The 21,873-nt window shown below is 39.8% G+C and overlaps 1 protein-coding gene and 1 pseudogene across 1 annotated transcript in view; both read right to left on the reverse strand.

Annotated features, from left to right (window-relative positions):
• The window catches only part of RNF115 (ring finger protein 115), a 109,344-nt gene that overhangs the window by 35,646 nt on the left and 51,825 nt on the right, over positions 1-21,873 (reverse strand). Inside the window, exon 4 of the mRNA XM_063103692.1 lies at positions 15,821-16,032. Coding sequence (XP_062959762.1) covers positions 15,821-16,032 — 212 coding nt within the window. The remainder of the gene's footprint in view (positions 1-15,820; positions 16,033-21,873) is intronic.
• On the reverse strand, positions 3,763-4,756 carry LOC134383273 (putative olfactory receptor 8G3; annotated as a pseudogene).

Below are 21,873 nucleotides of genomic sequence, written 5' to 3' on the forward strand. Positions count from 1 at the left end.
CCCAGAAATCAATCTATGTACTTACAGCCAGCTGGTCTTCAACAAAGGCACCAAGAACATACATTGGAGAAAGGACAGCCTCTTCAATAAATGGTGCTGGGAAAACTGGATATCCATGTGTAGAGAATGAACCTAGACCCGAATCTCTCATCATATACCAAAATCAACTTAAAATGGATTAAAGACTTAAATGTAAGACCTGAATCCATAAAATAATTAAAGGAAACAATCCAGAAAGTAGGACTGCACAAAGACTTTATGAATGAGACCTTAAAAGCACAGGCAACAAAAGAAAAAATAAACAAATGGGATTACATCGAACTAAGACACTTCCGCACAGCAAAGAAAACAATCAATAGAGCAAAAAGACAACCTACAGAACAGGAGAAAATATTTGCAAACTATAAATCTGACAAGGGACTAATACCCAGAATATATGAGTGTAGTGGATTGAATTATGACCCCCCAAAACGTAATGAGTCTTGAATTGTCTCCCAAGATCTATGTATTAGAAACTTAGCCCCCACTGTGACCGTTAAGAGTGTGGGAAATCCTATTAGGTAATTGAAAGGTGGAGCCTTAAAGAGGTGATTGGATTGTAGGACCATGCAGTAGTGAATGGATTAAAAATGGTGGTCAGGGGAATGGTTCTGAGGGCTTTAAAAGAAGAGGAAGGTCTGTCTTTCTCTCTTTTTGCTCTTTCTGCTTCCACCATTTTGTAATGTGAGACCCCCTGAGTCACTGTTGCCACCACCAGATGGACTTTGGACTTCCCAGCCTCAGAAACTGTAAGCAATAAATGTCATTTTTCTTTATAAATCACTCAGTTTCAGGTATTTTGTTATAAGCAACATAAACGGACTAACACAACAAGGAACTCAAAAAACAGTAAAAACAAAACAACAACAACAAAAAATCTGATTTAAAAATGGGCAAAGGAGCTGAATGGACATTTCTCCAAGAAATGGCCAACAGGTACATGAAAAAACGCTCAACATCACTAACCATCAGAGAAATGCAAATCAAAACCACATTGAGACATCATCTCACCCCAGTTAGACTAGTTATTATCAGAAAGACAGAATAACAAATGCTGGTGAGGATGTGGAGAAAGGTGAACCCTTCTATACTGTTGGGGGGACTGTAAATTAGTGTGGCCATTATGGAAAACAGTATGGAGTTCCTCAAAAAAATACAGATAGAACTGCCATATGATCCGGCAATTCCACTATTGGTTATATACCCAAAGGAATGGAAATCATCATGTTAAAGGGATACCTGCACTCCCATGTTTACTGCAGCTCTATTTACAATAGCCAAAATATGGAACCAACCTAAGTGTCCATTGATGGATGATGACTGAATAAGGAAAATGTGGTATATATACACAGTGGAATACTTCTCAGCCATAAAAAAGAATGAAATTCTGCCATTTGCAACAACATGATTGAGCTTGGAGAAAATTATGTTAAATGAAATAAGCCAGGCACAGAAACGGAAACACCTCACTCATATCCTCACTCATAAGTGGGAGAAGGAAGGAAGGAATAAAGGAAGGACAATCACAATAATATACTGAACTTTCAAAGGGAGAGAACAAAACTGTGGTTACTAAAGGTGAAAATCGGGGAGGGAGAGGGAGGTTAGCAAGAAATTGGTTAAGGGTCACAAAGAACGATCATGTTTTCTAATGATGAATATACTAATTATCTTGATTTGATCATTACATATTGTACACAGGTATCAATATTCAACTCTGTACCCTACAAATATGTATAACCAATTATGTTTTACCAACAACAAAAAACTATATACATTTAACCAAAAATTACTAGACATGCCAAATGATAGGAGATCAACGACTGAAAACCAAGAGGAAGAGATAAACAATAGAAATAGACCCAGAGGTGATCTAGATCTGAGTTACCAAAACAGGGCATTAAATTAACTATGACTAATATGTTAAAGAAAAGATGGAGAATTTCACCAGAGTTTGAATCCATAAAGCAATCAAATAGAAATTTGAGAAATGAAAAATACCTGAAATAAAAAATTAATTAGGTGTGTTTAACAGCAGAAGATACAACTATTGAAACTGAAGGTGTGTCAATAGAAAATATCCAAATTGAAGGACAAAGAGAATAAAAAACATAGGAAGATACACTTCCATAGACATTTAAAAATATATAAATAAGCAAGCGTGTTCAGTGCAGTTTAGTTTACAGTCTTGAAAAAAGAAAATCTAAAAGATCTCCAGTGTCTAGTATTAGGGGATTGTCTAAATTAATTATGGTGCATTCATAAAATAAAATTCTATTCATGTGTTTAAATGTGACAGGTCTAGCATATCTATAAGTAATGACAGAAAAATGGACAAGATACATCATCATATAAAGAAAATTAGGGCTGGCTAGTTAGCTCAATTGATTAGAGCATGGTACTGATAACACCAAGGTCAAGGGTTCGTTTGGATCCCCATACTGGCCAGCCACCACCAACTATAAAAAAAGAAAATTACATTTTGAAAATATCTAATTAGATATTGAAAATCAGTTATTGTCTCTGCCTTCATGGAACTGTAGAAAAATTATAACAGGTATATGTAAGTATATAAATTGGATTTTTTATTTTCCATATAAACAAAGTAAACATTTTTTTTTTTTTTAACATGTTTTTGCATGTCTCTAATGGCTGGCTATTTCTTCCTAAGTGTGTACTTAGAATGAAAATGTTAGGGCAATGTTTTCCAAGGCAGGTATAACACCACGAGTTGATTTTAATAATACAGGAGCATTTTCAAAACAAACTCAATGGTCACATCTTTGTTTTAATTCAAAAGCCTGCCACATTTCTTATGTGAAAGTCAGAGACAAACAAGTTGATATTACTGAGGATTTGGAGAGCCTGAAGAACCCAGAATCTCAATAACTCCCCACAATATTCAACGGCCTGAGGAGATTAACGATAACTCTAACGCTCAACCCCAACAGTATACTGTTGCTTGGGCAATAATTGTAATCTAATTTTAAATGGCCTGGGAAAAAAAATGAAAAATTAAAAGTTACATTCAAAAAGAAATGTATGAATTCACTAACATATTTTAAAATTCTGGATAACATTTCTTTCAGGATGTACTATATGTCAGGTATTCTGGAGGAATAGCCCTTCCTTCTTGGAACTTAAAGTTTATCAGTGAAGAGAAACATTAAATAATCACACAAAAATAAAACTGCTCCTGTGACTAGTGCTAAAAAGTACACAGAACTCTGTGATAATATAAACAGGGACCTAGTAAGAGTATTAAGAAAGACTTTCCAGAGGAGGTGATACTTGAAATTATATCCAAGACATAGGTCTGAGTTAAACTAAAGAAGGAGGGCAGGGAGGCAAGGCTGAACGGAGAACAACCAAAATGCGTAAAATCCTATGGCTGAAGGGAACAGAGCAATTGTGGGAACTAAAAGGTCAGTACGGCAAGAATGAAGACAGCAAGGGGGTAAGAAATTAGAGAAGTCAGTAGAAGCTTACTTTAGGGACCTAAAGGTACTCTGATTTTATCAATACTTATTTTTAATTTTTAGACTTTATTTTGTTTTTAAACATTTTTTAAAAATCTCAATAGTTTTCAAATTTTACTCTTAGAATTTTTCCAGACATAGTCATTCCAAAAGAGGTTCAAAGAAATAGAGGAGAAATTATGTAGGTGTGCTACGTAGAAAAACATCACTGAATTTCCAAAACTTGAATACTAATTCTAACAAATCATATGTCTGTGCAAACTAAAGGCCTGTTTCCGAGAGGAAAACATGGCATTGACTCTATTAATGAACATGAACTCCTGCCTAGAATTTTCTTCAGAGCCAATCTGACATCTGTATTCCTCAGACTGTAGATCAGGGGATTCATCATGAGAACAATAACAGTACAAAATATAGAGGACACTTTCCCTTGGTCCATGGAGCTGACAGATGATGGCTGCAGGTACATGAATGCTGCAGATCCAAAGACAGCAACCACTGAGATGTGGGGACTATAAGTACTAAAGGCTATGGACCTGCCCTCAGCGGAGCAAATGTGCTGGATGCTGGCAATGACGCAGACATAAGTGGCAAGGATGGTTAGTTGCAGAAGTCAGGATGTTAAATGCACCGGAGACCAGAATCAATAATTCATTGATATAGGTCCTGGAGCGGGATAGCCTCAAGAGAGGAAAGAGATTGCAGGAATAATAGTTAATCACACTGGTCTTGCACAAAAAGAAACTCAACATAAAGCCTGTGTGAACAGTAGATTCAGTAACACCCAAAATATAAACTCCTACTATGAGTCAGAAGTGGAGGTGATAAGACACGATGACATCAAAAAGCAAGGGGTTACAGATGGTAACAGAGCAGTCATGCACCTTTGTAGCCAACATGTGACACTATGCAATAGCAAAAACTAGGACGAAAAAGAGTTGAGTCATGCATTCAGGGTAGGAGATGATGTTCTTCTCTGTCACACACTTCACCAGCATTTTGGGGGTAATAACAGTGGAAAGGCAGAGATCAATGAAGAACAGACTGCTGAGGAAATAGTACATGGGGGTGCGCAGATGAGAACTGTACCTAGTCAATATGATCATGCCCAGGTTCCCCACCACTGTAACCACATAGATTCTTAGGAAGAGGAGGAACAGGGGCAGCAGGAGCTCTGGCTGATCTGAGAGCCCAGCCAGGACGAACACAGTCACTGTGAAATAGTTTCCTGCTGCCATTTCCCTCTGGTCAGTTTATTTCTAGAGGCTGTGAAGTCCAAGATCAAGGTACCAGCAGGTTCAGTTGTGTGGTGAGGTCTACATTCTCTGAGTATGGTGGGAATATGGGTTGGGGGCACATGGCGAGAGGGCCCACTGCAGCTTAGGGTATGGGAAGGCAGGGAAAGGTCTCCACAGAACACTGACTCCTTTTCTCCACTCTGCTGGTAGGATCCCACCAATCGTGGAGCCCCAGCAAGAACCTCCACAGATCTGGAAAACTGCACCAGAAGCCCACCAATGTTCATGGCAAACAGGGGTCTACCACTACAGTTTGGTGTTCTCCTTGGTGTTCTGATCAACAGTGGCCAGACACTGAGGAGATTGGCCTTTGCCATAGCACTACAGGTGGCACAATCCGCAGAAAACACCCAACCCCTGGCGAGATTTTTTACACAGTTCACATGTTCCTGTGAAAACGTCCCATCGTCACGGCTGTGCAGAAAAATGTGAACAGCTGGTCATTCCAGCCGAAACGATGAGGTCAAAGCCCATTTCCGTAAGAACAAAAGTAATTCTCTGCCGAGATCTTGGTCAAGGTGCAAAGTAGTATCCTCAAACCTTCAGGGTCGCACCTCAACAAATACTGCAACCCTATTGCATGCCCTGGTTTCTTGAGCCAGCACTGCTGAATTACCAGAATGGATACAATGCAAATCCCCAGGCCGCTGCGCTGCTTCCCTGGCAGCCCTCCTCGGTGCATCGCAACCGTGATGCCCCATGCTCTCCTCTGCACTCAGGCTGAGGAGCCTCTGGCACACCTAGCAGCTCACTCCAAGAATGCAAGACATCCAGGCTCCAGGATCCCCGCTTCCCGGCGGACTGGAGCCGGGCACTGTTTTTAAGCTTTAACAATGTTGCTTCATTTTTAATGTGTTTACTCAATGAAAGAAGCTTCTTTCCATCTTCCCACTCTGACATCCTCAGTAAATAGTTATGTCTCCCACACATGGTTGCAAGATGGCTACAGAAGCTCCAAGCATCACGTCCTCACACAGAAAGTAAAGAGCTAGGGTTCTCCTCAAGTATTTTTTTATGAGTGAAAATTTTCCCAGATGTCTAGCAGACAGATGCCTTTAGGTCCCATTAGTGGGAAATGGGTTACAGGCCTATGCCCTATATGTTAAAGAGCCTCAGAAGGTAATATCTGGCACTTTCTGATCCTATTTCAGGAGGTGGTCTCTGCTTGGCAAGAAATATCAGTGAAAAAAAATGGCTATTGAATATATAGTCAATAATATTTGAACATGTAAAAATACGATACATCCTTTCACAATACCTCTACATAAAGTTTTAAAAAGGCATAAAGAAAAACATTAAATAATAATGATGATGATAGAAAAAAATTCATCAAGAAATTAGCGAAGGGCCAGCCCATGGCTCACTTGGGAGAGTGCGGTGCTGATAACACCAAGGCCACGGGTTCAGATCCCTATATAGGGATGGCCGGTTAGCTCACTTGGGAGAGCATGGTGCTGACAACACCAAGTCAAAGGTTAAGATCCCCTTACCAGTCATCTTTAAAAAAAAGAAAAAAATTAGTTAAATGACTGAAATGTAGAAAATACTGATTTAGAGAACCAAAACCTCTTAGTTCATGACTCTACACGCACATACAAACAAAAATGGGGGAAAATTCCCATAGTTAATGTATTTTATAAGTGCTAATAAGACAAAAAACTTCAGAATATTGCTAAAACATTGTTTAATATGTAATAAATGTTAACTCTATGCTACAATTAATCTGAAATAGCAGGCCATATATTCTATCAGCTGAAGTAGATAAATAGCTAATTAGCAGATATTGTGGCTGGCTGACCCCAAATCCATTCTCAACACCCTTCTTCCTTGACATCTCCCACTATAAAGGATAGAAAAACTAAATCCATGCTCTCCCAGCTTTCCTTACAGCTAGGGGCGAGAAGCACATGACACAGTGCTCACTGAATGGAATTTTCTTGGCAAGGAGCATGGAAGTGGTGGGGTGTAAAGTAGGGGTGAAGCAGTAGAAAAGTTTTTGCTTTTCTTAAAAAAGGGAATAAATAAGCTTATGCTGTACCTTTCCCCTTTCTTCCTACCTGAGTCCCTAAGGCAGCAAGCATGAGGAAAAGACCAAGAGAACCTCAGAGATTCAACCCTGATGTCTGAGACACTGAACTAACCTGCTGCTACCTACCTACAGACTTCTTGCTACGTATAAGAGAAACACTTTTGTTTAAGCCACTGTTAGAATAGGTTTTATGTTACTTGTACATTACTAAGGTAGTGTGGTTATCTGTAAAGGACATGTGAGAAAGGAAGCTTAAGTCTTTCTCCTACTCTCTGCTATTAGTCAAAGGGACATTGTAGTAGTACAGTGGAATGTGATTTCCTATGGAATAAAAAGGAAAAGAAGCCGAGGAAGACTGATTCAAGCTAATGTGTTCACGCCACTATTTTATTACTGACAAGGAATTTTTGAGCAACAGATTTAAAAATTTGACCCCTCCCTACTTGAGTTTTACCTGACCCAGTTTAAGAACTCTGTGAGAGTGTATATAGCCTAGCACCTGAAAAATTCTAGGCATCTGATAAATGTTAGTTACCTTCTCCTCCTCTCTTAGATTGCAGACAGTATATAAGGCTGCCATAGGACATTGTGTTGTTTTTAAGCATTCATACAGTAGAAAGGACAAATTAGGTTTATTCTCCCCATTCTCATTTGGCAACTAAAAAGTCTTCTCGAAAGTATTTTATTTCCATTAAAGAAACCCCAGCAGAAAATGTATTTATCCAATAGGCCAGAAATTATCAGCTAACAATCAAAGAAACACAACCTGACCACTTTACTCCAACACCCCAACTCTCTTATTAATTTAAGAGCTGTGAACAAGGGCTGCGACCTAAAATGTTTAGATTCAATTACTCTGGAGGGCTTTCATGGCCCCCAGGCCAGCAAGACCACTAACAGGGTTCTCGTGGACCCACATAGGAGCAAGGGGCCACAAACAACTGAAAAAAGGAGCCACTCAGAGGCTGGTGAGTCATTGTAAGGGACCGGTGCACAGCCTGTCCCATGGGAAGTGTTCGGAGTGCAGTGGGTGGGGGAGATGGGTCCACCAGGGGAAACACCAGGACACAGCATGGACAGCTGATCTGCACTCTAATCAGCACAGGACCACTCAGTGGAGACTGGTCAGGAATATAGAACTGCAGGGGGTGCAGTTTGCTGAAAAGACTCAGGCCCAGAGCAGAGTTTCCACACAATCCAGGTGTATCAGACCTTACAAGACCCGGAAGTGCTTAAAAGGTCAACAATTAAAAACTGAGCTGCACAAAAAGCCTTTCCCAGAGAATCAGCAGCAAAGTAGCAATTTAGCTCAACCACAGGGCTCAAGTACTGGTCCCCACGGGAAGTTCCCCCATTTTAAAAGTAAGAAAAGGACAACAAATCAGTTCCAGTGCAGAGATTTAGTGGTGGGGGTACCTAATCCAACACAGAACTGAAAGAAAACACAAAAACCTCACAGATCAGAGACAAAGTTCTGATAATAACCAGTAAAGGTCTAACACCACCAAAGAAAACATATAAAACCCAGAAGAGCCAGAAAACCCACAGGCTCCCAAGCCAGGGTGGGAGAACCAAGGGTCTCAGCCACCCTCCCACCATGTTCACATCCAGCCTGGTGACAACTGAGCCACTGCTGATAACCCCTGGGGGCTCCCAGCCAGAGTATGGGGCGGTCCAGAGGCCTCAGCCATGCCCCACCCCGCCCTCTGAAACAAAGCCAGAAAAAGAGCCAGCCAAGGCCAGCACTACCTCCCAACCCCTTCTCTGCCCTCCCCTCCCCCCACTCCACATCATCTTAGAATGTAAAAAAACAAGGATAATAATGAATAAATATATATTTTTAAAAAGATTCAATTACTCTGGCCAAACTGAATTATTTGAACATCAAAATGAATAATGATTAAAACAAAATTCATGAGTCCATGTTAAAATAAATAAATCAGTAGACAGATAAGGTTGGGCAGGGAGAACAGAAAAACTCTTTTTTACAGAAGAATGCCTAATATCTGTAGAAGGAATCATAGAAATAGATAAAATTATTTTAAAGCCATTACAGTAATAATTCAGGCAAGAATCAATAGATGCTAATACCATTAGGTGAAAAACTATTAGGGAATGAGATATTCACTCAATCTCCAAGTTATCACCCCAGATTATATATTAATTACAAAGCAGAAAGAGTATCTTTATAAGAAAAAAACTTATCATTGCCCATGATGGGACAATCTGACATCATATGCCCCCTGTTATGATACGCTGAGAAAAATACAACATCATCTATTTGGTGTTCTTGCCCAGATATTAAATCTGAATGAAGAAACAATCAGACAAATCCAAATTAATTGACATCTTGCAAAAAAAGACCTAGCAGGGACTCTTAAAAACTAAGGGAAGTCATATGTAAGTTTCCAGCTGACAACACAGACTAGTCAATCCCCCAGCCACCAGTTAGCATTAACTACCAGCCTTGTGAGCAGATAAGCCTCCCCACCCTCTGCCCCTTTAAGTGTTCTAGCTATAGCCCCAGACACCATTTGGCAGAAACAAACCATCTCCCCATACCATATCTGAATTCCTGACAGAGATAATATACAATTATTACTGTTTTAAGTCACCAAGTTTTAGAGTAATTTGTTATACAACACTAGATAATCTAGACTCTAATAGGGCAAAATCTCAATCTTCCTCAATGGTACCTACCCCATAAGGTTGTTGAGAATATTAAATGAACTAACGGGTGTCATGCCTGGCACAGTGTGCTAAATGAATGCTAGCTAGTATTAATATAACTTCAATGTGCACAGTTGGAACTATGATAGAGGAATGCATAAAGTCCTTTGGGGGAGCACAAAGGACGGGCATTTGTACAATCCTGGAGGTTACAGAGGCTTCCTAGATTCAGTGAAAGATTGATTTAATTGGGTTAAGAAAGCAGTAGAGGTATTTCTGCCAGAAAAAAACAGATTAGGTAAAGGTACAGAAGCATTAGACAGCAAGATATATGTACAAAACTGTAAGTCTGGTATTGGTGGAATAAAAGAAAAGCAGGAGGTGATAGGAAACAAGGCTACAGAGATTGGGAGGATTCCAAAACATAGAAGACCTTATATAGGAAGTTATGGACCCTACAACAACAGATTTTAAGCAGAGGAAAGATACAGATTTGAAAATTTAGTTAGATAATCCCGCAAAGGTAATATGGAAGTAAATTTAAGAATGTAAAAGCCCTGAAGGAGAAAGAAGTCAGGAGGCTAATGCAAATAGTGAAGGCAAGCAAGAAAAGATGTAAATGTGAGCTACGGGAGAAAATGATTGGACAAAACAGGAGTTGAGAAATAGGAAATAAAAATCCAAAAAGCTTGATGACTGACTGGATGCATGTATATGGAAGGGGTGGGTGAGACAAAGACACAATTCTAGGTTAATGCCTAGATCTCTAAATTGGGTACCCCCAATCAAAATCAGAAAGAAAGAAAAACAACCAGGTTTGGAAGAAAAGAGTTTAGTTTGCATTTGGTAAGTCTTGAGTATCTACAAAACATCCAGATGGAAATGTATATAAGCTGAATATTCAAGCCTTATACAAGGAGGAAAGGTCAAAACAAGAATATGGGTCTGAGAATATTTCGTATATAGGGAATTATTAGAACTGTGAGAGGACTTGAGAATGAACAGAGAGAGCTTATAGATCAGTGATTCTCAACCAGGACAATTTTGTCCCCAGGGGAAATTTCTGGTTGTCATAACTGGCACGGGGAGTGGGGGATTATAGGCATGTAGTGGGTAGAGCCAGGAGTGCTGCTAAACATCCTACAATGCACAGGAGAGCCCCACACAACAAAGAATTATCTAACCCAAAATGTCAATAGTACTGAAGTTGAGAAACCCTGTTGTAGAGTAAGAGGAAAAGTAGAATGAAGGAAATATCTTAGGAAAATCAATATTTAGAAAGTACCCACAAGAAGGGAAAGTGACAGAAGAGGTAAATCAAGAAAATGAACTAACATGGAGGTCAAAGTAGTAGAGAATTTCAAGGAGGAAGAAAAAAGCCAAAAAAGTTGAATTCAGTGAATAGGATCCATAAAATAAACATTTTAAAGTATCCACTGGATCTGCAATTAGAAGGTCATCAGGGATTTTAGTGAAAGGTGGGCCACACTATAGTAGGTAGAGGAATAATGGGAGATGAGAAAGGACACAAAGTAAACACAGATGCCTCTTAAGAAATGTAATTAAAACGAAAAGGAATGAGATTGGGCAATAACCAGAGCAGTGGTTCTCAACACTGGCTACAATAAGAATAACCTCAGGAGCTTTTAAAAATTATCAGTGACTGAACCTCACCCCAGACTAATTAAATCACAGTTGGGGGTGGAAGGGAGTCAGTATTTTTTATTTTATTTTATTTTGTTTTGTTTTTAAAGATGACTGGTAAGGGGATCCTAACCTTTGACTTGGTGTTGTCAGCACCACGCTCTCCCAAGTGAGCTAACCGGCCATCCCTATACAGGGATCTGAACCCATGGCCATGGTGTTATCAGCACCACACTCTCCCAAGTGAGCCACGGGCCGGCCCAGATCAGTATTTTTTAAAATACCCTTAGTGACATTAATGTACAGCCAGACTAAAAACCACAGAACTAAAGGGTAAAAAGGGTGGTTGAGGGGCATAAAGGGGGAAAAGGGAGCAGGAAGAGGAAAACAAATGAAACAAAATCCCAGAAAAAATAGGTAAGGAAAGTTTCAGGAACATGGGCTGACAGGCTTGCTTGCAAAAAAAAGAAAGGAAACTTCATCTCAGGAGACTGGAGGGAGAAAGCAGTGTTAATATAGAGAAGCTGAACACAGGGATTTGGGGGTTCATATGTAAAGCCCCAATTTTCTTTTTTTTTAAGTTTATTAATATATATTTTTTACATTCTATGATGTTGCAGAGCAGTTGGGGGAGGGATGGGGGAGCGGGAAGGAAATAGGACGGGAAAAGGAGGATGAAGGAGGGGCAGGGTTGAGGCCTGTGGCACCCCCCTCATTCCTGCAGGGGAGACCAGGGGACTTCCAGCAGTGGCTTGGTCATTGCTGGGCTGGATGCAGATGTCAGCGAGGTGTGGCTGAAGCCTTCACCCCCCACCGCCCCAGCTTGGGAGAGCCGGAGCCCCAATTTTCATAATGGAGAATAAGTCAGCTGCTGAGAATCAGCTATTGGATTGGAAATTTTAGAAAGTGAAGTTTGGTGAAAATGCAAAATATTTTCTGAGGGAATACAAAAGACTAATCAAAAGCAGTGACAGTCTTATGGAGATTAAATGCACCTTACTATTCGCAGGGGCACCAATGGACACATTTATGTGATCTTCTACAGCAGTACTTAACCATTTCCTAGTAGGAGAGCAAGGAAAAGTGGATCAAAGCACTGATCCAAAATTGACAGTTTAATGGGTGGGAGGGGGAAAAAAAATAACACTAGAGGGAAGAGTTTAGATGAACTATAATTGGGAAGCTCAACAATGGGGTCCCAAACAGGTAGAGAAGGGAAAGTAATCTACATGCACTTTAACTGGTGGAAGACATGGTAGATTTACCTCTGGGCACCATAAGCTATTAAAACACTAAGATTTCACGGATTTTTGTCCCAGACAATCCCATTAAATCTGATTTCCCACACCCTGTATTTCCCTAAGAAGGAACGTCTGCAACTAACTTTGAAATGCAAAAAAAATAAGATGAACAATGGACAGATAGATGCACACATATGTGACAAAACAAGTACAATAAAATGTTAATAGTAAAGTCTAGAAGGAATATGGGGGGAGGGGTGTTGGGGGATTGAAGACACTAGAACAGCAGCGCCCAATATGACTTCCTCAGAGGACAGTAGTGTTTTATAATCTGTGCTGTCAAATATGGTAACTACTAGCTACATGTGGCCACCGAGCCCTTGAAATGTAGCTAGTGGTACTGAGTAATTTTGAATTTTGAGTTTTATTAACTTTTAATTAATTTAAATTTAGCTATATGTGGCTAGTGGCTGCCACATTAGACAGTGCAGCACTAGATTCATACAGCCCTAAGTTCAAGACCTGGATCCAACACTGGATGTTACTTTATTTCTCTAACAGTTTGTTCTTATATAAAATGATAATGGCAATAGTATCTATTACTTCATACAGATTAAATAAGATAAAGCAGACAAAGCATAAAGCACAGTCCTACACATATGGCAAACACTTAAAATTAATGTTTATTATTCCTACTAAATGGGGTGCATGAGATCAAGAACCACCACCTGTTTTGCTCACCAATGTTTCCTCAGTGCCTAGCACAGTGCCCCATACATAAAAGACACTCAATAAAGATTTGTTGCATGAATGTTTTTATAGTCACAAGACTTTAATTTATCTTATTAAATTTCATATTAAGTTCATTGCTCCAATCTGTTGAAATCTTTATGAATCCTAATGCCGATCAATATATTTGATATCCCTTTTAGTATCTTCTGAAATTTGATAAACATATTGCTATGATTTGAATTTGTCCCCCAAATACATATGTTGGAAACTTAATCCCCAATGCAACAGTGTTGAGAGGTGGAACCTTTATGTGGGTTCCTAATCAAAGTATGTGTTTGGCCCCATCCTCTCTCTCTCACATGTGCTCTCTTGCCCTTCCACTGTCCACCCTGGGCTGATGCAGCAGGAAGGCCCTTGTCAAGTGTGGGTCCCTCAACCTTAGACTTCCCAGCCTCCAAAACTCTAAAAAATAAATCTCTGTTCCTTATAAATTAGTCAGTCTCATGTATTTTGTTACAGTAACATAAAATGGGCTAAAACAGGCAATTGGTACCAAGAAGTGAGGCTGTTGAAATAACAAATACCTGAAAATGTGGAAGTAACTTTGAAACTGGGTAATGGGTAGAGACTGAAAGAATTTGGAGGAGCAGGCTAGAAAAAGCCTAAACTGATGTAAATGGAGCATGAAAGGCAATTCTAGAGAGGGCTCAGAAGAAGAGAACTGTAGGAAAAGTCTAGAACTTCTTAGAGATGAGTTAAGTGGTTGTGATCAGAATGCTGATAGAAATATGGACAGTGAAGGCCATTCTGAGAAGGTCTCAGATGGAACTGAGGAACAAGGTATTAGAAACTGGATTAGAGGACATCCTTGTTACAAAATGACAAAGAACTTGGCTGCTTATTGAAGGTGTAATTTAAGAGCAATGAACTAGGATAGCTTGTAGAAGAAGTTTCTAAGCAAAATATTTAAGGAGGTGTAGGCTACTTTTAACTACATATAATAAGATGCATGGAGAGAAATGATTTAAAGACCAAATTTATAACTAAAAGAGAAACAATATACAAATTTGGAAAATTTGCAGGCTGGCCATGTAAAGAGTGAAAAGGTATATTCAGGAGTGCAAATCAAGGGTGTGGCCAAGTGACCATTTGCTAAAAACATTAGTAACAAATAGAAAAGAGACAGGTACTATTCATCAAGAAAATGGGAGAATGAAAGCATTTCAGAGATCTTCATGGCAAGTTAGAACTTTATGGGCAAGGTTTCCAGAGAGGTGCCTGCAGAACTCAGCATTCACTGCCTTGCATCACCTCAGGACTCTGATCCCCAAATTCTAGCACAGCTCTGTTTGGCCACCCCAACCATGGCTTGAGCAGGCCCAGGTGCACCTCAACCCACAGCCCTAAAAGGCACAAGCTATAAACCTTGGCAGCATCCATCTGGTGCTACCTCTACAGATGTACAGAGCACACAAACTGTGGGGCCATAGAAGCCTCCATAGCCCTCACTAGGGGCAATACCTAGTGGAGCCATGAGAACGAGGCCACCTCAGAGACCCCAGGACTTTAGAGCCACTAGCATGCAACTCTGGCCTGGGAAAGCTGCAGGCGTGAGACTCCAACCTGTTAGAACTGCTGGGTGGACTGAGCCTAGCAAAACCACAGAATCAGAGATACTTGAAGCCCTGGGGGCCTAACCCCTTGCCCCAGTGTGCCCAGGATGTGCGACATGTGGTCAAAGGAGATTATTCTGGCATCTTAAGATTTAATATTGTTTCCCTCTTGGGTTTTAAACTTACTGGAGACCAATTACCTCTTTCTTCTTACTTATTTCTTCCTTTTGGAACGGGAATGTTTGTCTTATGTTTGTCTTACCATTGTACTTTGGAAGTAGATAACTTGTTTAATTTCTCAGGTTCACAGCTAGAGAGAAATTTGCCTCAGAAGAATAGTGCCTCGAGTCTCACCCATCATATCTGATTTAGATGAGATTCTGGACTTTAGATTTTTGAGATGATACTGAAACAAGTTAAGATCTTAGAGCCAATGTGATAAACAAATGCATTTTTCATGTGAGAAGGACATGAATTTTGGAGGCCAGGGGCAGAATGGTATAGTTTAATGTGCCCCCCAAAGTTCATGTGTTGAAAATTTAATCCTCAATGCAACAGTGTTGAGAGGTGGGACCTTTAAGAGGTGATTAGGTCATAAGGGCTCTGCTTTCATGAATAAATTAATGTCATTATCACAGGAGTGGGTTCCTGGTAAAAGGATGTGTTCAGCCCCCTTCTCTCTCTCTCATGAGTGCTCTCTCGCCCTTCCACTTTCCGCCCTGGGCTGATGGAGCAAAAAGGCTCTCAATAGATGCGGGCCTCTTGACCCTGGATTTCCCAGCCTTCAGAATTCTAAGAAATAAATCTCTGTTCTTTATAAATTACCCAGTCTCAGGTATTCTGTTACAGAAACACAAAATGAATGAAGACATATCTATATACTAATCTAAAACATTAATAAAAATGTTAACAGTTTATCGTCTAGGTAAGTACAGACAGTTAATTTAGCTTCATTTTCATCCTATTTATTTTGTCCACAAATGCAGTAAGTATGAGAACCTTGTAAAGACTAGATTATGCCAACATGTCCTTCATTAAAACCACCCTTAAAGAGAACCTAAAAACAACAACTCACCCTTCAATAGCTGGAGATCTGTCAGGACGAGTACTTCCTCGAGATCTGTATCTCCGAGTCACTGGCAGCCGTGGAGGCCGACTTGGTCCCCAGAAGTCAGTGTGAGTTTGAAGACCCCTCTCACTGGCTCTATTATCTTGGTCCAGTGGACTGCTACTTAGAAATGGTCTAAAATCTTGGAAAAACATTGTGTGATCCAAATGGTCCCAGAGCTATTAAAAATCAGAAATAAATCATGTTAGGAAAAAGGAATCAATAAACGTCTGGATTTTTTCAAGTTTTCTGTGATTATAAACAGCAACTGTGAACATTATTGTATGTGTCTCTTGCTGCAGAAGTACAAGAGTTTCTTTATTAGTAGTCAGTACAACTATTATATGGTCTATACATCTTCAACTTTACTAGGTAATGCTAAATTGTTTTGAAAGTAGTTGTACCAATTTACACATCCACCAAGAGTGTTTAAAAGTTTCCATTGGGCCCCAACCTGGCAATCTGGTGGATAGAGGATGTCTCATTGTAAAGTTTTTTTTGGTTTTGGTGAGTTTTGGTTTGTTTTGTTATAAGAACCAATAGGAGGGTTTATTTAAAATACATATTCTTTGGTCCTATGCCAGAAAGTAAATATAGGTCTGTGGTGAGCCTTTAACATTTCTTGTAAGGCAGATTTGTTAATAATGAACTCCCTCAGCTATTGTTTATCTGAGTATGTCTTGATTTCTCTTTCACTAATGAAGACTAGTTTAGCCAGATTTTTTTTTTTTTTTTTTTTTTTTTTTTTTTTTTTGGTGGCTGGCTAGTAAGGGGATTCGAGGCTGGCAATTTTTTTTTCTTTCAGCACTTTAAATATGTCACCCCACTACCTCTAGCCTCCATGGCTTCTGCTGAGAAAGCAGCAGAAATTAAATTTATTTAAGATCCTTTGTATGTTACAAGTTGCTTCTCTTATGGTGCTTTCAAGATTCTCTCTTTATCTCTGGCGCCTGACAGTTTAATTATAATGTTTCTCAATACAGATCTCTTAAGTTTATCCTACTTTAAATTAGTTGAGCTTCCAGGATTTGTAGATTCATGTCTTTTGTCAAATTTGGAATTGTTTTGGCAATTATTTCTTCAAATAAACTTTCTGTACCTTTCTCCCTCTCCTCTCCATGATACATATGTTCATATGCTTTGATGGTGTCCCATACATTTCTTGGGCTCTGTTCATTTTCTTCATTCTTTTTAATCTGTGCTCCACAAACTGGATAATTTCAATTGATCTATCATTGAGTTTGATGATTCTTTCTCATGTCTGCTCAAATCTGCTGTTGAATTCCTCTAGCAAATTTTTCATTTCAATTATTGTAATTCTCAGCCCCAACATTTCTGTTTGGCTCCTTTTAAAAACTGCTGTCTCTTTATTGACATTCTCTATTTGTTGAGACACCATTCTCTTGGTTTCCTTTAGTTCTTTGCTCATGGTGTTCTTTAGTTTTTTGAGCATATTTAAGACAGTTGATTTAAAGTTTTTGTCTACTAAGTCTAATACTTGTGCTTCCTCAGGGATAAGTTCTGTTAACTTCTTTTTTTTCCTGTAAATGAAACATATTTTGTTTCTTTGCATGCTTCATAATTCTTTGTTGAAAACTGGACATTTTGAATTTTTTTTTTAAAAAAAACAGAAAAGACAGTAAAGGGAAAAAAAGAAAACAAAAGGAAAGAAAAGAGAAAAATGCTTTCCAAGTCATTGTTGATTGGCTGTCAGTATATTCCTTCAACACTTAACCAGGACACTTACAAATATGTCTTAACTTTCACTTCCTGCTTGTGCTGAGCCCAAAGACAAGCCAGAGGTGAAAGCTAATGGTTTTCTCATATCTTTTCTGAGCATTCATTCTGCCCTGAGCATGCATGTGGCTTTCTAGGTTCCAAAGCCCCCATTTCCACACACAAAAAAACTTCTCTCCAGTTTTTCTTCCCTGGTCTTTAATCTGTCTGTGGATTGCGCCAAGTGTTTTTTTGTTTTGTTTTGTTTTTTGGGTTTTTTTGTCTCAGGTGGCAGTCCTTTGGGAAAACCCCAAGTCAGGTCAAAACAGATAAACACAATACCTTAGGAACACGGTCCACTCTGCTCTCTCTGGAATCAGGTACTCCCACAAAGAACATGGTCTGCTGTCTTCAAGACCACCATCATGCCACAGAGGGAGGTGAGGCTAGGGTAAGTTAAAATGCTAAAAAGATCTCTTATTCTGTTTCAGTGCCCTTTCCCCCGGCTAAGTGTTTGCTTGGTTACTGTAAATGTTGGCTATCTTTCCAGAGTTCTGATAAGTTTGATTCTGACAGTTTTTGCCAAGTTTTTTGGTGTTCCTGCAGAGGGAAAGCCCTGGAGATCCCTACTCCGCCATTTCTGCTGATATCACCATTTCACTGTGGTTTTAGTTTGCTTTTCCCCTGATACTAACAATGCTTTTAAATACCTTTTCATGTATATACCAGCCATTCATATAATTTCTCTTTCATGTCTTCTCTCATGTCTTTTTGTCCACTTTTCTGTTGAGATGGCTTTCTGATTGACTTGTAGCACTTCTCTACATATTCCGATACTAATCTGTCAGTTACATGTATTACAAAAGTATCTTCTCCCAATTATGGCTCATTTTTTCACTTTTTTTCTGAAGGCTCTTGAAGTTTAATATTAATGTAGTTAAGTCCATTTTTTCCTTATGGTTTGTGCTTTCAGGGTCTTAAGAAATCCTTCCCTAGCACAAAGCCATTAAAAATTTTCTCCTACATTTTCTTCAAGATAAGTTTGAAAGCTTCGCCTTATATATTTAACTATTTAATCTACCAAGAACTAATTTTTTATTAGCCTAATATAGGGATCCAATTTCATTTGTTTTCCACACAGATAACCAATTGTCCTAATACCTTTTATTAAATAATTCCTCCTTTCCTTGTTGATCTGCAGTGTCACATCTATCATATTAAATCTGTACATGTGCCTAGGTCTATTTTGGAGATCTGCATTCAGGGCCATTGATTTGGACTGATACCACACAGTCCTTTTATTATAAACTTTATAATGGGTTTTGTCATCTCACAGATCAATTCTCCCCATCATGTTCTCTGTCTTCAAGAATATCTTAGTCGACTTCCAGTCAAGATGGTGGAACAGACAGTTCCCACCATCACTCTCTCCCACAAATCAACTAATTTACAACTATTAAAAAGCAACAACAGCCAAGCTGCAGCTGCTAAAGCTCAGAGGAAGAGGAGGAGAAACCTTCGGAGTGTATGAAGGCCAGAGAAGCCATGATGAGTGAAAGAAAAAACCTTTCCAACCATTTCGAGCCCCAGCCAGTTCCAAGCTGGAGCTGCTGAGCACACAGAGCAGGAGCTGGCAAAAGCCACAGCTGTGCCTTTCAGATGAAGCTGCATGGAGGCAGCAAGGGAGAAGAGAGCCTTGGTGGCCCTCAGGCCAGTAAGACCACTAATAGGGTTCCCATGGACTCACACAGGAGCGAGGAGCCACAACAACTGAAAAAAAGGAGCCACTCAGAGGCTGGTGAGTTATTGCAAGGGACCAGCACACAGTCTGTCCCATGGGAAGTATTTACAGCATGGGCAGTGGGGGAGACAGGCCCACTGGAAGAACACTGCAACAAGTAAGGACAGCTGATCTGACCCCAATCAGCATAGGACCACTCAGAGAAGACTGGTCAGGAATATAGAATTGCATGGCGTGCAGTTTGATAAAAAGTCTCAGGCCCAGACCAGTGTTTCTACACAACCCAGGTGCATTGGATTTCATTAAACCCTGAAGTCCTATTAAGTCAACAATTAAAACCTGAGCTGCACAAAAAGCCTTCCCCAGGGTATCAACAGCAAAGCAGCAATTTAGCTCAACCACAGAACTCAATTACTGGTGCCCACAGGAAATCCCTCCACTTGAGAAGTAAACAAAGTACAACAAATTAGTTCCAGTGCAGAGTTTAAGTGGTGGGAACAGCAAATGATCCAACACAGAACTGAAGGAAGAAACAGAGTAGCCACAACCAGAGACAAAGTTTTATATTAACTAGTAAATGTCTCATTTCACCAAAGAACCCCTATAACACCAAGAAGGACCGGAAGTCCCTAGACTACCAAGCCAGAAAGGAGGGACAACCAGGCACACTGCCAGCACCACAACCACCTGGGGTCCTGAGGCATGGAGCCAGGGAGTGGACCCTCCACCCACAGCCAGGAACACCACCAGCGCCACGGGGCCCTCCCAGGGTCCTGAGGCATGGAGTGGGAAGAGGACCCTCTGCCCACAACCAGGCACACGGCCAGCACCACTGGGCCTGCCCAGGGTCCTGAGGTATGGATCCGGGGACTGGACCCCCTCCCACAACCAGGCACACTACCATCACCACCACCAACTAGGTTAGGAGCATGCCAAAAACATCACCCCATGTGGGTGGCCCACCACAATAACCACAACTGCTGCAAAAGTGGCTATACACCACAACCACTGTGCAGATGTTCCGCCATCCACTGGAGTGCACTGACACAAGTAGAGTCACTAGCAGAGACCAAAGAAAAGAGGAGGATGTCTATCTCCACAAAGCTCATTCAAGAGTGACAGAAGAAGCATCTGCTCTACGATAATAATGAAGGACCTGAACACACCTCTCAGCATTGGACAGATCATCTAGGCAACAAATCAACAGAGTAACCATTACTCTTTCAGAGGAAGAGAAGAAATCTAGGGTAATTAGAGGGGGGAGGGAGAACGGGATGAGGAGAGATTGAACAAGGCACATAAAGAATAAGTATGATTTATAACAATATATATGCTAGTAATATTCATTTGATAATATATGTCAACGTTGAACCCCAAAAATATGTATAATCAATTATGATTCAATAAAAAAAAAAATTTTTTTTTTTTGACCAGTAAGGGGATCGCAACCCTCGGCATGGTGCGGTATGCACCACACTCAGCCAGTGAGTGCACCGGCCATCCCTATATAGGATCTGAACCCGTGGCCTCAGCGCTACCAGCGCCGCACTCTCCCGAGTGAGCCACGGGGCCGGCCCAAACTTTTTTTTTTTTTAAAGAATATCTTTGTCATTTTTGGCCTTTTTGGCTTTTATATATACTTGAAAGTCAGTTTGGAAAGCTCCCCATACAAACCCTACTGGAACATTTACTTGGAATTGCACTGAATCTATACATCCCTTTAATAAGCATCCTTAACATCACCTAGGAAATTATTAGAAAGGCCCCAACCAGTCCTCCTACCGAATCTGACTCACATGCACATTGAATTTTGAGAAGCACTGCTATAGATCAGTTTGAAGACAATTAACATTTTTATTTTGTCTTTTTATCCAGTAACATAGACGAGCCCCACCCACCTTCATTTTATTAAGGTCTTCTTTCAACAGTTTTATAACTTTCTCCATAAAGGTCTTGCTAACAAACTTTCGTTATATTATATTACCTTGATTTTTTGTTGCAAATGGTAAATTTTTTTAAATTCTATGATTTTTTGTTTGTTTGGTGACTGGCCAGTACAGTGATCAAACCCGGGACCTTGGAGCTATCAGCACCACACTCTAACCAACTGGGCTAACTAGCTAGTCCTAAAATCTATGTTTTAATAGTTAATTGCTGGTAACAGAAATGCAACTGATTTTTGTACATCAACCTTAATACACAGAAAATTTGCTGAAATTAGTAATTCTAATAATTTGTCTATATAGAAAACCCAAAAGCATATATAATCATATCTCAGAAAAATAACAGTTCTGTGTCGTTCCCAATCTGTACCTTTTCATTTCTTCTTACTCAATCAATCCCACTAAGCTACAATCTGTAACACGATATTGAAATGAAGCAATGATAACAGGCATTCCTCTCTTGTTCCTGATTTTAAAGGAAATATGACTGATGTTTCATCATTAAATATATTATGTTGTACACTAGGATTTTTGTAAATACCTTTCATCAGATAAAGCAAGTTTCCTTCCTAAAAATATTTGCCTTGAGTAAATACTAAATTTAATCAAATATTTTTTCT

This window comes from Cynocephalus volans, chromosome 8, assembly GCF_027409185.1.
Source record: "Cynocephalus volans isolate mCynVol1 chromosome 8, mCynVol1.pri, whole genome shotgun sequence".
Taxonomy (NCBI): domain Eukaryota; kingdom Metazoa; phylum Chordata; class Mammalia; order Dermoptera; family Cynocephalidae; genus Cynocephalus; species Cynocephalus volans.